This window comes from Mustela lutreola, chromosome 7 (genome assembly GCF_030435805.1).
Source record: "Mustela lutreola isolate mMusLut2 chromosome 7, mMusLut2.pri, whole genome shotgun sequence".
Classification (NCBI taxonomy): domain Eukaryota; kingdom Metazoa; phylum Chordata; class Mammalia; order Carnivora; family Mustelidae; genus Mustela; species Mustela lutreola.
Window position 1 is genome coordinate 138,587,306 of NC_081296.1, and position 18,183 is coordinate 138,605,488.

The following is an 18,183-nucleotide window of genomic DNA, read 5'->3' on the forward strand; positions in this document are numbered from 1 at the left end:
GGTTTTTCTACACCAGAATAATTTTATCATACTGGTAAAATATTTCCCAAATCAATAAATACTGACATATTATTTTTATCTTATTTTTTTTCCAGCAGAAGCTAAAGGATCTCCCTGTGGCTTGGGGACTTAGAGCTGGGCTTGGACAAAAGGACCTTTCAGTTCGGAGACAGAAGTATCTTTACTTTAAGGGCAATCTTGAGTAAGAATCTGCCTGGCCATTAGCTTCCTCCTAGAAAACAGGAATTAGATTCCCAGGGGCTCTCAAACTGGACGTCATTATTACCAATAGCAAATGCTCATCCAGGACTTACTATGTACTCCCATTTTACAGATAGAAAAAGTGAGGTCCAGCAAGGTTTAGCTCACCCATGTGCAAATGTTGCCTCTCCAATGTCTAAGACTATCATCAATAGGTCTGGGTGCCTACCAGGAACCCAGACTAGTCTCTTGCTGCACCAGATCGCCACCTGCTGGCTATAGGTGGTCACCGCAGACCAGACTTAGCAAGATCATTCTGGCATTTCTCAGGATGGGAGAGTTTGAAAGCAAAGTCTGTATCAGAGATGAGAGCAGCACTGACCTAGATAAGGGGGTTGCTGTGGGATGAATAAAAATGGCCAATGAGAGATATTTAGGAAGTAGGATTGATTCAATTTGACAACACCAACCCCAAAGGACAATAGCAGGAAAAGCATAGTGGCCCCATTATTCATTCCCCCTTTCAACAAGTTGAAGCACCTACTATGTGCCAGCAACTGATCTTCCTGCTGGGAGTACAGGGCTGTAAGCAAGTCAGGAAAAAGCCCCACTTTGCATGGCGCTTGTGCTCTAATGGACTAGGGGCTGGAGGTAATCAAATATGCAAACAAGCAAGCAAATTATTAGATGGGAATAAAGACCACATGGAGATTTTCAAAGCACAATGCAATAGGGACTCCGATCTGAATGGTAAGGAGTCTGCCCTGTAAAGCTGTTCCAAAGGAACAAATGCCCTCAAAGCAAGTGTAGCATGTTCAAGACCCAAGGCAGCCAGTGTGGCTGGAGCGTGGTGGGTGAGGGCATGAGTGGGACAAGCAGGGAGAGCCAGTCAGGGGCCAGATTATGAAGGCTACGGTCAGGCGGTGTGAGGAACTCTTAAGAGTGAAGGGAAGCCACAGACACAGGTTAGACAGGAAAGTGAAAGAACACAATTTCACTTAAAGCGCTCTCTGGCTGTTCTGTGGAGCGTGGATTGTGCAGGGCAAGGAGAGAAGGGAGAGAGATGGGGAAGTGGGGACATGCGCCAGTGGGGATGGCACCAGCAGCATGAAGGGGAGGGTTCTGGGTACACTTTGGAGTTAGCCAACAGGACTTGCTGATAGGCTATGGGGATGAAAATAAAACAGAATCAAGAAAGACTCCCCAAAATGACAGCCATTGCAGGAAACCAACAGTTCCCTGCTGATGCCATACCCCAATAAGCTGAGTTCTGGCCTTAAAGCTCAGCCCACTGGAGGGGGTTTGCAAGTTAGCCACTATGAGGATGGCGGTGTGTCCTTACCTGGGCCTGGGCAGAGCCTGCTTGGGTACACAACCAGCATCAAGAAAGCCTGACCTGGCCTGTGAGGACCCGTCGTGAGCTGGTTTTCTTCCATAGTGGGAGGATCCTTCCAGGCCGCCAGAGCCCTACCCCCAGCTGGAAGTGCACCCAATGTGGTCACCTCTAGATCCAATGCTAAACAGAATCCCAGAGTCATCCCCACCCTCCCCCAAGCCCTGGACCTGGGAGCAAGCGTCCCAACACCAAAGGGACTGAAGGAGTGAGCAGGCACATCCTAGCTAAACAAATACCAGAGACCAAGGGCTGTGGGTACCATATCACTTTATTTTCTTGGTTTTCCAACTTGACTCTTGGACAATGGGAATTCAGTTAGTCGCTTTTCTGGCCACCGTAAGGTCCCTCGCTGATGGGGCACAGGCTCAGAGGAGAGGCTCAAGAAGATGGGATCCCCAAGAGCCAACCAGGCTGGGAGAGGACTGAAAGGTCTACAGCAGATGGACCAAGCACCAGCAGAAGCTCGAAGCCCCCTCCCCCAAGCCCTTTACCACACTCCTTGCAAGGGACAGGCCGGCACCTCAGTGACCCAGCTCAGGGCCCCCCCTCAGAGGTCCTTCCTATATACCTTCACTTGTCATGCTAAGCCTGGCACCCTCTCCCTTGAGGGCACCAGGCAGAAGCCACGGACCACCTCCATAATTGATTTCTAATGTTCCTTTGGGAAACATATTTGAGTAAGCAGGGTACCAACCCCCAAATAAACTGAAGACATACACTCCGCCTAATGGGACAGCCAGCCACGTTGCAGTACGGTCTTCGTCCTCACGAGAAGTTGAAAGCAGCTTTAGCCATCAAACCCCCTCACAACCCTCATGCATTTGCTTCCCAACATCAGTCAGAGGGCCCAGCCAACGCACTTAAATCAAAACAAAAAATTAAAACCAAGACAAGAAAAAGCAAAAATGGCAAACAACCGAAAAGAACAACGCTGGTCCTGCAGCTCTCTGGGAAGACCAGACGGCTCATCTCTGGCTCCAACGGCCTTCGAGCCAGGAAGCAGCAGCGCGGAGCTGCCCTGGGATTCAAGGTGGACGCTGTGGGAGCCAGAGCAAAGGGCACGCTGGCCAAAGCCAGGGGTCAACTTAGGTCCCTGAGCCTGTCCAAGCAGGTCCCCTTTCCTCCCTACCCTCTTCACACCACCCCCTCAGCCATCCACCAGGGTGAGGCCGTCATAGAGCGCTCGCTTCCACATGTAGTAGGTAGAGCGGGCAGTGAGGGGAAACAGGGCGCTGAACTCCTTGAAGGAGGGGAAGCTCTTAGACTGGAAGCGCTTCTGCAAGAACAGCTTGGCCTGGGCCTTGAACTTCGTGGTGCCGAGCATGTCCATCACCAGCACCTGGCCATCCCTGCCCCCCACGGCTGCCTCTGCCCCGGGGTGGCTGGACAGGGACTGGCTGTGGGGCTGGCCCTGGGCCATGGCCCCCTCTCCAGAAGGAACCCCCCGGGCCTTTCCTGGATCCTCTCCTGCAGAAGCCCCCACCGGCGCGGGGGTCCCACCAGGAGGGGTCATCGCAGCAGGCCCATCCCTGACAGCTTCCTTCTCCTGCTTCTCCTCAGCTTCCCGCAGCCCTCCTTTGCCCAAGGCGGGGTCCTGCATCTGGAATCTGGACAGGCCTCTGGGCCAACCCCGGGCAAGACTCTTCCACACCCAGAAGGTGGAGGGCGACAGGCTTGGGTAGCGAAGGCGGAAGCGACAGAAGGGGAGATGCCCGCTCAGCACTTGCTTGCGGGCAGCCCTGCGCAGGCGCCTCTGCCAATGGGACAGGGGCACCTTGGGGGGCAGGAACGCGTGGGCAGCGGGTGGTCCCCCTGCCGTGGCTTGGCCCGTCCCCTCTCCCCCTGCTTCCTTCCAAGGGAGCAGGGCCTCTTCCAGAACGGACACTGGCTGGGGAACCACGGTGGTGGGGAGGGCAGGTGCCGGCTTGAAGCCGGGGTTCCTCCGGAGGGCCTTCCGGCGCCAGTTGTAGTAGGTGGACCGCGAGATGCCGGGGAACCTGCGTTTGAAGCAACGGTAGGGCACCAGCGTGTTCAGGGAGATGCAGTGCTCCAGGTACAGCTTGGCCCGCTGCATCAGGACCATTCCCGGGCTGACCGCCGCCAGCGCGGAACACCCCAGCCCCTTGGCCGCCTGCTCCTCCGGCAGCTTCTCCAGCCCCTCCGTCACCGGCACCTCTTTGGGGGCCTGGGCCTGGCAGGCGCCGGAGCCCAGCAGCTCCTGCTTCCAGGCATAGTAGGTGGAGCGGGAGATCTCGGGGAACCTCTGGAGGAACTGCTGCAGCGGCACGACGCCCCCGCGGTGGAAGCTGTCCTGCAGGAAGTGCTTGGCCGAGAAGCGGGCAGCCACCTTCTGCCGGTGCTCCTGCGACTGGCGCCGCCAGCGGTAGAAGGTGCTCTTGGTGACGCTGTAGCGCTCACAGAGGTGGGAGTAGCTGAGGCCGGGCTCCTGGCTGAGCAGCTCCAGCGTCTTGGCCGGTGGCAGCAGTGGGGCTGCGGGGCTGGGGGCAGGGGCCGGGGCACCTTCGGCCTCTACCTCCTCCAGCCCCACCACAGGGGCAAAGTACTGGTGGCGGAAGAGGTGGCTGGTGAGGGGCTGGCCGGCCCACATGATGTGCAGCGTGGCGGGAACGTGGTCGCAGCGGCGAGGCCGGATGACCCGGTTGAAGTAGGGCCGGATCTTGAGGTTTCGCATGGGGTAGATGGAGTAGATGTTGCGCTGAAGGACGGAGGCAAGCGCGTACAGGTGCCACACGTTGGAGAAGCTGCTGGGGAAGCACGTGGCCTTGACGTCTGCGTCGAAGATGGCCTCCAGCGTGGCGGATGGCAGGCTGGTCATCTCAGGGGACTCCTCGGAGCACAGAGAATAGCGCACGGCCTGCAGCATCACCTTGGAGTCGATCATGCCCTGCAGGTAGTAGTGCCGGTGCAGGAGCATCTCCACCACCGTGCGCGCCCGCAGCTCCAGGCTGAAGCCCACGTCCCCCCACAGCAGCACGCTGGCCGCCTCGAACAGCAGGCTGCCCTCGCCTCGGCACACCAGCGGCAGCATGTTCCGGGGAGCGTCCTCCGGGTACAAGCTCAAGGCCACGGAGTCCACCTCCAGCACCTGGGGGCTGGAGCCCCCCTCCCGGCAGGTGGGGAGGGTGAAGGTGGACAGCACCCGCTTGGCCTCCAGAGCAGCGCCGACCAGACCCTCGAAGCCCTCGGACTCCACGGCCTCCTGCAGCTCCTGCAGCACCTGCTGTACCAGCTGCCTCCGAGAGGTCATCCTGCCAGGGCCAAGGGCAGAGGGCAGAGGGCACAGTCAGGACAAGGCACCCAGATACCCAGCAACGGGGACTCGCACCTTCTCCCCCAAAGATAATACCCACTCACTCCCGTTCCCCCACTGAGGGCAGACTGGCTAAGGACCTCCCCAGGTTTAACCCCTTAGGGGTAGAGAGGACGAGCCTGGTCTCTGGAACCTGGCTTTGAAATGCTGGTTCTGAGACAAACCACCTCAGCTCTCCAGGCTTCTGGTTCCTTTTCTGTAAAGTGGATGACGGAAGTATTCCGTTATACTGTTAATTTGAGCATGAGACAATGAAAGCATGGAGATATACAGGTATACACACACACACACACACACACACACACACTCTCTCTCTCATCCTTCGATCAGTACCTAACGCACAGGGAAGGAATGAAAAAGGATTAGTTAGCTAGGACACATTCCACAACACAGCCATAAAGCCTGTAACTCCGCATCTGTCAAAAGACTTACAAACTCCTAGAGCTAAAACTGGTCTGCCTTTCCCTAGAACAGTGATTCTCAAAGTATGGTCCGTGGAGCCATAGGAGGTGGAGGTTCCCTGAGACTTTCTCAGGGGGGTCTGCAAGTTAAATTATTTTTCTAAGATATACTAAGATAATGTAACACTAAGATATTATTTGTCTTTTTCATTATATTAATGTGTGAGTAGAAATGTGGTAACTTAGCATGACTCAAACTATGCTGGAGGTCATCATATTCTTAACCACCATGTACTCGCGGTTGGGGGTGGGGAGAAACGCTAGTTTCACTCAGGAATGTCCGTGATAGGGGCGCCTGGGTGGCTCAGTGGGTTAAAACCTCTGCCTTTGATTCAGGGGATGGTCTCAGGGTCCTGGGATCGAGCCTCACATCAGGCTCTCTGCTCAGCAGGGAGCCTGCTTCCCTCTCTCTCTCTACACCTGCCTCTCTGCCTACTTGTGATCTCTCTCTGCGTCAAATAAATAAATAAAATCTTAAAAAAAAAAAAATGTCCACGATGAAGCAGTAAAGTTTTTCAGTTTTTTGTTTTTATTATTTTTTTTAATTTAATCACAGCCCTTAAATACATGACTTTTCCGTTTTGAGAGGGGCAAAAGGGAGTATTCATTTCTGCTGCATTCTGAATGTCTCACGTGACCGTTGTTTTTTATGGTGAACTAGACTCTTATCATGGAATATCACTTTTACTTAAAAGAAAAATTGAAACATTACTCATTTAGACTGGGGTATACTGGGCATTTCCTCAAAAAGGAATAAGGTGAGCCTGTCACCTCAAAGAAAATTGTGGACTATTGACTGCCAGTGACACTTTGAGCTTTCACTGGAAAACTAAAGTTGTGGAAAACCTGTATCTACTACAGGGAGCCTGACAGTTTCTTCCAATACCTAAAGACTTTTCTGATGGAATCAATAGTGACACTAACAAATGTAACTTACTATACCACTTAAAGGAACTGTCGACATCTGAAGATCAATCAATGAACTAAGTTTCCCAAAGAAACCAATGGGTGATGTTGCGAAGCCACACACAGGTAAAAGATCCACCTCAAGTATAAAAGAAAGCAATGGCTTTGACTATAATGCGGTACAAAAAAAATCACGAATATTGTTTCAGTTTCTACACTGTAACTAAGCTTTAACAAACTACTTGTCAAGTGTTAGTGTACTTACTGATCAAAGGACAGCCACTGAACAAGCTATGCAAACACTTCCTTTTCCCACCTACCTATCTGGACAAAGCTGGATTTTCAATCAAAACAATGTATCACAACAGACTGAAATGCAGAGACGGGAGAATACCTTTCAAACACGATACTGCAGAGAATTAAACGGTGTATAAGAGTGCATTCTTCTCACTACATCTTTTTTGTTCTGACTTGTTTTTTAATAAATACTTCCTAGGGGCGCCTGGGTAGCTCAGGGGGTTAAAGCCTCTGCCTTTGGCTCAGGTCATGATCCCAGGGTCCTAGGATCAAGTCCTTCATCTGGCTCTCTGCTCAGCAGGGAGCCCGCTTCCTCCTCTCTCTCTGCCTGCCTCTCTGCCTACTTGTGATCTCTGTCTGTCAAATAAATAAATAAATAAAATCTTTTTAAAATAAATAAAAAATACTTTCTAAATGTCTCCATTTTCATTTTGAATATAATAGATGTAACCCATATAAATAAAAGCTCCACCAGGGTCCTGAGACCAAAAAGTTTGAGAACCAATGCCCTAGTACATCTCTCTCTCTCTCTCTCTCTTTTTTTTTTTTTTTTTTTTTTTTTTTTTTTTTTTTTGGTCAGAGAGTGAGCTCAGGCAGACAGAGTGGCAGGCGGAGGCAGGCAGAGGCAGAGAGAGAAGCAGGCTTCCTGCTGAGCAAGGAGCCCGATGTGGGGACTCAATCCCAGAACGCTGAGATCATGACCTGAGCCAAAGGCAGCTGCTTAACCAACTGAGCCACCCAGGCGTCCCCAATGCTCTAGTACAAAGGGTCCTTTCAAAGGAGGTGGCAGAAGACTAGTCCCTGAGCTAACATAGATCTAGTAAGTAGATGTACTGAGCATTCAGTATTTGCTAGACACGGTCTTAAGCCTGACAGCCAATAAAGTAGGCACCACCCTCATCCCCAGTTGAAAGGTAAGAAAACTGAGAAAAAGCCATTGTAGGCTAATTTGACCCAGGTCACACAAGTGGTGGGGCCAGTACCAATGCCTGAACCCAGTCACTTTAGGATCTGTGATTTACCTCCTGTTTAAACCAACATAAATGAATGATCCTAATTACTGGTACATTTTCAGTGTTGCACTGCAAAGCAGAAGTTAAAAAGAAGACCGTTGTCCTCTCTCAGACCTTTGTTTTCAGGATTCAATAAATTGTTTGAGATGAGCCTGAGGTTTAAATACTGTGTTTGGGTGTAGGTATTTGTCAGCTCAACAACCTAACTGCACACTTACAGGGGACATGCTGAAGTATAAATCAGGGTTCAGTAAAGTTTTGAAAAAAAAGGTTTATAAAGCACTAAGAGAACCAGCAGAATTTTACCCGATAATTACAAAAAAGAAAGCTTTTCAAAAATTAGTAATCAGGGGCACCTGGCTGGCTCAATCAGTAGAGCTGGAGACTCGTGATCTCAGGAGTTGTGAACCTGAGCCCCCATGCTGGTCAGAGAGACTACTTTAAAAAAATTATTTTGGGGGGCCTGGGTGGCTCGGTGGTTTATAAAGCCTCTGCCTGCGGCTCAGGTCATGATCTCAGGTCCTGGGATCGAGCCCCGCTTTGGGTACTCTGCTTGGCAGAGATGCTGCTCTCTCGAGTTCTCTCTCTGCCTACTTGTGATCTCTCTGTCAAATAAATAAATAAAATCTTAAAATAATAATAATAATTTCTTGGGCACCTGGGTGGCTCAATTGGTTAAACCACTGCTTTCGGCTTGGGTTGTGATCCTGAAGTCCCAGGATCGAGTCCCACAGTGGGCTCCCATCTCTGCGGCGAGTCTGCTTCTCCCTCTGACCTTCTCCCCTCTCAAATCTCTCACTCTCTCTCAAATAAATAAAACCTTTTAAATAAATAAATAAATTTCTTAAAAACTAGAATCACCTTTGGGTAAAACTTCTTGGCTGCAGATTTTTTAACTCACATGCTGTGACAAATCTGATCTTACCTTGCCCTGATTTTTCTATTTTTACCAGATCATTTGACCCTGGAGTTGGGCTTTTAATCTATTCTTCTTGAATGTTTATGTTCACTTTAAAAAAAAAAAAAACAAAAACGATTCAACTTCAATGGACTCAGGAGATAAACAGCGCCACAGCAGTCCTTGGTGAAGAGAGCACGCTTCCACATTCGATTTAAACATAGAGCCCTGGGGCGTCTGGGTGGCTCAGTCAGTAGCGTGTCTGCCTTCCGCTTGGGTCATGATCTGGGAGCTCCTTCTCCCTCTGCCACTCCCTCTGCTTCTGATCTCTCCCTCCATCTTTCTAAACAGTGTCAAAAAAATAAATAAAATCTTAAAAAAAAAAAAAGTTGAGCCCTGAAAAACACACCAAGCTCACAGAACAGCCTTTTCATTCTGGCAGCCAACAAAGATGATGGTTTTCCTTCCATGTCTCCAGCAGATCACCTGTACCACTGCTAGATACTTCGCCAACAAAATTATGAAAACAGTCACCCCTTACTCACTGTTTACTCTGTGCATTTAATTAGGTAATTCAACCAAAATCTCAGGAAAAAAAAAGAGGGGACAATGAATTTAAACTGTTGGGTGATTCCTCCTGCCCTGCCACTTCCATCTCTTTCCTGAGAGCAAAGAAAGCATCATGTTCCCTCGGGTGATGGCAAGCTCCTTTGGGCTTTACCAGGATCGTCGAGTGCTTGGATTTCAGGCTTTTTAGAGGTAATTTTGTTTGTATGTGGTTCTCATCTCCCCTCCACGTGAACTACAACTCCATCACACCTGCACCATGGCTAGGATGGCTATTCTGAGTTCACACCTGGAGAAATGGAGGCTGGGGGGTTAAATTACATAACTTTCCCAAGACCACACAGCTATTAAAGCTGTAAAATCAAGCACTGTGACTCCAGACTGCCCCTCCTAAACACTGTAATTCCCCCACCCCAGGGAATACATCACCCAAAATGCTTATCAGCTGAAGGATCCAGAAACACATGGATTCTTGGAGCATTGAAACAAACCTGGCCATTTCAAAGATAAGGAATATTGAGGTCCAGAAAGGACTTGCCTGACTTCCAGCAGGAGTATCCAGGTATCTTCCAACAAAACGTCCAGATATACCGCACTTCCTTCTGCACAAACCCCACCCCACCCTGCCCTCCCCTGCCCCACCCCACCTACTCTTCCCGTCCGTTCCGGGTCCGCTCCGGGTCCTCGCCCCAGTCCCACCCAGCTCCACTCTACCTTATCTCATTCTTTCAAGATCTCCCCCCAAAGAGCAGTAATACCCCACTTCTGCTTTTCTCGAAAGCTTACGGAGAAAAAGCAGCTCCGTGGAGCCCCACACCCCACATCCATCCAAGGAGGTCTGGACTACCGGAGAACAGACAGTGGGGGAAAGGCCAGGGGCTGTGCGGGGAAGCCAATCATCCTTAAGTAGACAAGTGGTTGATGCGGTTCAGGTGCAACAGTCTTTTTCAACAGCAGCTCTCCGGAAGTGCAATGCAAAGCAGAGCTGGCAACTGCCAGGTGCATTCATAGCAGAAGTGCAAAAAAGCGAGAGCTCATCTATGGGCTTTGTTCAGCTGGCCTCCCTGGCCCCACAGCTCTTAAAAGGGATTGGAAAAGGCAAGAAACCAAGGAGACGAGACCTCCACCCCCGATTATACAGGATCTCCTGGCTTGAGGTTGGAAGGAGGTAAAACAGGGCATCCAAAAAGCAGCCAGCCAGCAACTATCTTAGCACTTAGGAAGGGCCCTGGAGCCAAGAATAAATGAAGGGACAGGGCAACTCTGCCAAAAGACGCCAAGCCTTGCCTTCACCAAAGCCAGCTTTCCTCCTTCCTCCGTCTCCTTATTTCAAGCAGATGGGGTCTCGAGCCCAGGTCTGGACTCCGGCCCTTCCATTTTAGAAGGGGTCAGCCAAGGTTCTAGGCAGGACAAGGGAAGGGCAGGCCAATGAACCTGCTAATACAATACTGCTTTAAGTCTCCTCTGGCCTCTAGAACAAACTCCTTCTCTGCCAGCCTCCTCCAGGGCTCTGGATTTGCTCACCAAGGACCCCGTGTCCTCCCCATGCCCCCTCTTCTCCCCATCCCTCATTAGGTAGGCTCTGCCATCTCTCAACTAGGCCCAACAAGTAGGACATGGTGCCACAGGGGCCTCAACCCTCAGCAAGACCCAGTAAGTCCACGGTAAACCGGCTGGTATCTCACCTGGCCTGGCTCGGCGCCTCTCCGTTCTGCCCTCCCAGCTGCCCACGCTAGGTCCCTGGCTCGAGGGAGCGCCAGCCATCTTGGCTCCCTCCCTGGTTTCCAGGAGACCCGGCAGGGCAGGGGCGGCCATGGGGGCTGACGGGTGGCAGGCGAGTCCTTCAGCTGTGAATTCCCAAGGAAGGGTAACAGGAGTGCCTGGGGGATCCCGGGTGGGGCCTGAAGCCACCAGGTCAACCACGCCTGGGGAGTTCGGGAGTTCCCAAGTTTAGTTGCTCTTGTGGACCACGTGTCTGGAGGGGTAGGAGAAGGGTAAGTCTGGCCCACGAGGGAATGCAGCACAGGCCAATGGTCGCCCCTCAGGATGCCAGGAAGGCCAGCGGGTGGCTGGGAAGAAGAGAGCTGGCCAGCCCGGGGCTTCTGAGTCGAGGGACCCAACCCCCAAAGCGCAGAGAGGCTGGGGAGGGGCCGAGGACGGACAATTGAGTAGGGTGGGGAGGGGAGATAGGCAGGCGGGTGGGGGTGGGGATGGGGCTGGAGGTGGGGGTGGGGAGAAAGAACTCGAAACAATGCCTCACTTCCCCCTTCCACACACACACACACACACACACACACACACACCCACACCCAGAGGTCGGCAGACACACAGGCCTGCAGCATCCTCGCGGAGTCACTCCTTGACCCTTGGGCCCTTTACTGTCCCAAGGCTAGTCCTCACTCCCCTGGAGCCTCCAAGCCGCACAGGGCACCCACCGTTCCTAATTTGGTGGAAACTTCCTAGTTTACTGACCTCGAGGGTGGCCCAGAGCCCTGGGGGCGTCCACTTCTTTCTCCAGCTTCCAGCTTGGGACATTTAAGTGACCCTGCGTCAGCGTCCCCAGCCGAGCGCCACTCTCACTCCAGAACTGGCTTCGTATCTGTAGTGGACCATGGAGCATGGACCGTCTACAGCCAACTGGCCGGTGGAGAAGCCGCTGAAGCCACTCCCCCCAGGAAATCGCCCACCCTCAAGTGCTCTGGTCCCAAGATGAAAGAAGTGCAAATTCGGGGGTCACTTCCAATGGTAAAGTGATAGCGGCTATTGTCTGGTCCACTCTACCCAGCTGGGGGCGTTAAAGCGCCCAGACCTAGCTCTGAATCAGACCCCAAACTGCCCTGGGAAAACTTGAAAGAAAACGGGAAGATTTCCCAAGAGTTGGGGGGGAGGGGTTGGGGAGGTTCCGATAGAAAGACGGGGGGAAAGAAAGTCAATGGCCTGGCTTGAGGGTAGAGGTGGGGGGAGCAGAGCTGGAGCCCAGAAACTGGCCTTGGGTGACTGGGTAGACTTTGGGGCTTAATGAGCCTCCAAGATGCTTCTCTTCCTGGGGCAGCTCCCCATCCCGCGGGGTGGGGGGGGTGTCCTGCTGGACGGGGAGGCTGGAGAGCTCACTTCCCCCACCTTGCTGCAGGCCCCTTTTCCTTCCAGAAAGGCCCCACTTTTCTCCAAGGGCTCCATTCCCACCTTTCTCTGAGCATCCCCCAGGCCCGGACTCAACACCTCTTACTCTGCAAGTCTGCCCGGGCCAAAACTGCTTCTGTCCCGGGCCAGTGCGCCTATATCCCGAGACACCTAGTTTACCGAGCCCCACAGGAAGGCGGGGGCGTGCGATACCTGGGCTTCCGTCCCTCCTGCGGCTCATCTCAGCCCAGGGGCCTCAGATAATCCCAAAGGAACCAGTCCTATCCGCCCGTCTAGTCCGGGCTGGTGGGGGAGGTGAAGGCCGCGGGATTGCAGCCTTTGGTGGTAGCTCCCCCCAGGGGCTTTCCTGCCCGGCTTTAACCCTTTGCAGTGCTGGGGCTAGCTGCTGCCCTCCCGAGCTACATTCCACCCACCTCCCTCCTGTGGCCTGACCCCTGGCTACCGCTGTCAAGTGGACCCGCAGACCCACCACCCACAGACCCCTTGTCCCCAGGGTCGCTTATGCCCCGGCTCACAAGGATCATTTCCTCCTCTGCCAATCATGAGCCCTACACTTACCACCTAGATCAAAAATCCTTTATTGAACGCCCCGTTCCCAGGAGCACCGGAGGAGGAGGAGGGGGCCACCCGATGTGAGCTCAAGGCCAGTCCCTGGATCAAAATCACACCAGCCCCACCCATCTTGATGGCAGCCGCCTGAGGCAGCGGCTTAGACGTGCCCTGGGCTTGGATTTGAATGCCAACCCTGCCCCTTTACTAGAGTATGGCCTTAGGCGAATTGTTTCAACCCTTGGAACCCTGATTTAAAGGTTATTGGGGCACAACCTTTCCCGCAGAGCGGTGGCATGGATCAACGGGGTGATCAATTTAAAGCATTCAGGACGGTGCTTGGCACAGAGCAAGTCCGTTGCAGTCCTCAGCCTCTCCAGCTAATTTGAAATCATTTTTAAGTTCTTAAGATAAATGTAGCATTTTAAAAGTTTCAGAGAATAGTGGTTATCTTTTAGAAGGAGTTGGATACTTTTCCAAATTATCCTTCTGTGATGACATTTTATAAGGAGTCTAACTTACTTGCTATCATTTCAAAAAGCAATGAAAGTAATTTTAAATCCTTTAAAAGGCTAATGGAATCTTTAAAAGTATTTTTTTTATAAAGAAACTAAAGGTTTGTTGGTGCTTCCATCACCAAGGTACGAGTCTTTTTTTATAGACTAATTGGGAAAATTTAGAATAATTGGGAAACTTTTTAAAGTAGAAAGAAGAAAAAGTTACCTATAAGCTCATTATCTAAACACAGTCATTGTGAACGTCTTGGTATATTTCTTTCTAGTTTTTTTTTCCTTAGACTTAGACAAATTAAATATTCTCTTTCCAAAAGATCCAAATGGTACAGAGTAAAAAATAGAGTAAATTGAGCAAGTCTTCCCTTTCAGTCCCTAACACATTCTCTTCACTATGCTTCTCTGCCAGTTCTTTTTCTGTGCATTTACAACACATAAATTTCTGATCTTTCGATGCATATTTTTGTTCTATGTTCAACATTTTTAAACTACTTTTGACTAATATATATTCTATTTTATATACATAAAAAATAACATATTATTCAAAGTGCATGTAAATTTTGGTTCAGAAATTTACAAAAGGATTCAGGATTCAAATTTCAGCCCTATCTACAGTTTCCCTCTCCAGAAGCAGCCAATGTTGTTTCTAGGGTATCATTCCAGAAATATGCATAAACAAGCAAATCTCTGAGACAGTGCTTTTTTCCTTTCTTTGAAGCACAAACGTTTGTATGCTAAACCCTCTTACACACCTTGCTTTTCTCCCTTTATTTTTTCTTCGAGAGAGTCCCCAATGTCCAGTAAAATGTAATGAGAGGGGCATATCATACTTTTACATTTTCTAGTAGCCACATTAAAGATAGAAGACTTTAATTGAATGGACAGAGGGATCATTGAACTGGACAGGTGAAATGAATTTTAACAATATATTTTATTTAAACCAGCATATCTGAAATATTGCCATTTTGATAGGAAATCAACATAAAAATTATTTTTGATATAAAGATTTATTAATGAAATACTTTGCATTCTTTCTTTGTACCAAGTCTTCAAAAGTCAGTGTGTTTTCCACTTGAAGCAAATCTCATGTAGGACTGGCCACGTTTCAAATGTTCTGTAACCACGTGTGGCCAGTAGTAAATGCACTAGTACATATGCAGATGGAGCAGGAACTACATTTTATGAATTAATATAATGTCCTATCCAGTCCTCTACCATTGAACCTTAAGGTCATTTCTATCTTTTGCTCTTAAACCAAGCTACAATGGGAAATGTTGCATGTATGTGGGTATAGCTATCCTTCCAAAGTGTACTGTCGTAATCTGTATAGATTTTCCGAATTTCCCTCCCTAAATACTATGCAGCCATCAAAAGATATGCAGTCTTGCCATTTGTGATGACGTGGATGGAACTAGAGGGTATTATGCTGAGTGAAATAAGTCAATCAGAGAAAGACAATGATCATATGATCTCCCTGATATGAGGAAGTTGAGAGGCAATGTGGGGGGTTTGGGGGTAGGAAAAGAATAAATGAAACAAGATGGGATTGGGAAGGAGACAAACCATTAAGAGACTCTTAATCTCACAAGACAAACTGAGGGTTGGAGGTGCATAGGGAGAGGGTGGTGGGGTTATGGACATTGGGGAGGGTATGTGCTATGGTGAGTGCTGTGAAGTGTGTAAACCTGGCGATTCACAGACCTGTACCCCTGGGGATAAAAATACATTATATGTTAATAAAAAATTATTAAAAAATTCCCTCCCTAGAAGTTATACCAATTTATTGCCCCCAGAACGAAGTGTGAGAGGCAGTCTCCCTACTGCTTAGCCAGCTCAATGCATTAGCACTTTTTTATCTTTACCACTTTAATAGATGAAAAATTACTTCCTCCATGTGCTTTTAATTTACATTTTTCCATTATGAGTAAGAGAGGGCATTTTTCATATATTTTTGGACAATTTACGTTTTGTTCCCCATGACTATCCTTTGCCCATTTTGCTATTGATTACAAACCTTTTTTTCTTTTACTGTTTATGAGAGTTTTGTATAAAGATCACCTTTGGTCCATGGTAGGAATTACCAAAAATGCCTTTTTTGGGAGCACCTGATTTGTTCAGTCAGTAAAGCACTTGACTCTTGATCTTGGGGTTGTGAGTTCGAGCCCCAAATTGGATTTAGGGAGACTTAAAAATAAAATATTTAAAAACAAAAAAAAATAGGGACAGCTGGGTGGCTCAGTCAGTTAAACGTCTGCCTTCGGCCTAGGTCATGGTCCCAGCATCCTGGGTTTGAGCCCTATGTTGGGCTCTCTGCTCAGCAGATAGCCTGATTCTCCCTTTCCCTTTGCCTGCAACTCCCCCCTGCTTGTTCTCTCTCTCTCCCTCTTTCTCTCTGTGAAATAAATAAATAAAATTATTTTTTTTAAATGTTACTTCTGATTTTGTGGTTCATAATTGGATTTTGCTTATGGTAGTTTTTATCCTGAAGAAATCTTTTTATGTTTACATATACTGACCATACCTGCTTTTCTTTAATGGATTCTAGATTTGGTAAAGTTTAATTTACCTTTATTTAAACTGTTAAAATTAGGGCGCCTGGGTGGCTCAGTGGGTTAAGACCCTGCCTTGGGCTCAGGTCATGGTCTCAGGGTCCTGGGATGGAGCCCGCTCCATCAGCAGCCCCAGCTCTGCTCAGCAGGGAGCCTACTTCCCTTTCTCTCTCTCTCTCTCTCTCTCTCTCTCTCTCTGCCTGCCTCTCTGCCTACTTGTGATCTCTGTCTGTCAAATAAATAACTAAAATCTTAAAAAATAAATAAATAAAATAAACTGTTAAAATTAGGTATTACAGAATTGAAATCTTAGTCATCAGATGTCCGAACACCAAAAATCCCAGATTCCCAGCAATAATTAAACCAAAGCCTACAAGTAGACATCTTTAGTTAATATGTACCTTGCTTGGAACAAAAATCTGAAGACTGATTTAGGAAGTAGATGAGTCGGGAGTAATCCTTCACTTATAAAGGGACATACAATAGAAAAGCTTCCTTTAAATAATGAACTGAGATAAGTAATTAACTGGGTTTAAATGTATAGCTGTCCAGGGCTTGTATAAATGTGTTTGGGGGGGTGTCACCTGTATTTGCATCATTTACAAAAAATATTTGAGCATCTGTTGAGCGCTGGCTGGGCCGTGAGCAGCCTGAGCTGTGTGGTGTGACGGTTCGGTTGAAATTCCAGCGCTGCCTTGTGCGCAGCTGAACAAGTTTTCTCCTCTCTCCAGGCCTAATTCCTCACTTAAAAAATGATGAGAATAATACTGGAGAGCTTACTACGAGGATTACATGAAAAACGGCTTATGAAATCCTTAGCACAGGTCCAATGATAAAGGCTCAGCCAACAACCCTCTTATTCCATTTAGCTGTACTACTCATTCTCTACAGAGATTTAAAGAATTCATCCCTCTCCATTCAATTAATTTATCCACTTGGTGCCTTACTAAATAACTTATATATTAGTCCATCATTCATTCAATCATTTCTTTATTCTGTTGTTCATTTACTCATATGTACATATGTACATTTACTCATATGTACATACACGAAGACCTTACATCCAACTGCTGACAGTTACTCTATGACATCATAATCTCCTGGTGTCCTTTCTTTTTTTTCTATGTTCCTTCTCTTCTCCCCCCTTCCTCCCTACCACTCTTCCCTTCTACCCCCTCTCTGCCTCTGCCCAGAGTCCCTTGGCATTACCAAACTCACATAACAACTCCGACTCTGGAGTCTGGCCAACCTGAGTTGACTCTGAGCTCCTCTACTTCCTAGTTAAGGGCTGACCCCCAGTCTCCTCATCTGTGAAATGGGGACGATATCCACTTTAGTCCAATGACTGAATTAAACAGTCATGTCACTTCTTGGCTGTGAAGAAACATTTAATACCAGGGAGATATGATTATCAATTCAAATCACAACGGGTAGAGCATCTACGCTCTTAGACATTATGCTCAGTGCTGTGGAAGACACAGAAAGGGCTAAGGTGGTCTCTTGCAGTCAGAAGCCCCAGTCCAGGTGGGGACACACAGAGTGCTCCAGAAGAGTGGCCCTTAATTGCTATTACCAAGGAAAGGAACAAGTGTTTTTTGAGCCCCTCACTCCTGGACACTGGACTTGCTCAGAGACCTGTGCCAAGCAGGCTGTGAGGTTGTTGCTGGCTTCTCTGGTTTCATTTGCAGCTCCAATCTGGAATTATCTGTAGCTTTAAAGTCACATTTACTGGGGCTCCTGGGTGGTTCAGTTGGTTAAGTGTCTGCCTTTGGTTCAAGTCATGACCGCAGGGTCCTGGGTTCGAGCTCTGCGTCAGGCTACCCCTGCTTCTCCCTCTCCCTCACCCTGCTACTCTACCTGCTTGTGTTCTCTCTTTCTGGGAAATAAATAAAATCTTTTTAAAAATTAATTAATAAGGTCATTTATTTTGGTAGTAAGTTTGAATATAGACTGTGGCTTAGCATATATGAAGGAATTAATGTTAATTTTTACAAAGTGATGAGTAAAATATGTCCTAAATTTTCAGATAGATGTGTGAGAACTGAGGCAGGAAATGATAGGACCTCGGGTATTTGCTTTTTAAAAACTGGAGGGAAAGAAGAGAAAAGGTGAGCTACAAATGTCAAAGTACTGATAATTATTACTGAATCGGGTTTGTTTTACCATTCATTCTGGGTGATTCATTATGCTATTCTCTCAATTTTGGTGTATTTCATAAGTTTTATAATAGAAAAAGTGAAATATTTAAGAGTTGGGAAGTGGGAGCATCACTTTATAGGAGCAGAGAGGAAGGAAACTTAGCCACAAGCAGCATTCCCATTTAGGCACGGGGCAGACAGGACAGTGTTGGAAAGGTGCCTGG

At 48.6% G+C, this 18,183-nt stretch overlaps 1 protein-coding gene across 1 annotated transcript; it reads right to left on the bottom strand.

Moving 5' to 3' along the window:
- Positions 1 to 1,878: 1,878 nt before the first annotated feature.
- Positions 1,879 to 4,865, bottom strand: VRTN (vertebrae development associated). Its single transcript, XM_059179707.1, has one exon. It carries the CDS (start codon positions 4,863 to 4,865, stop codon positions 2,745 to 2,747), a length of 2,121 nt encoding a protein of 706 aa, XP_059035690.1. The 3' UTR covers positions 1,879 to 2,744.
- Between the last annotated feature and the right edge of the window lie 13,318 nt (positions 4,866 to 18,183).

What these genes read in the sequence shown, in the direction of transcription:
- VRTN (XM_059179707.1), bottom strand. Translation starts at nt 4,865, where the DNA reads ATGACCTCTCGGAGGCAGCTGGTACAGCAGGTGCTGCAGGAGCTGCAG.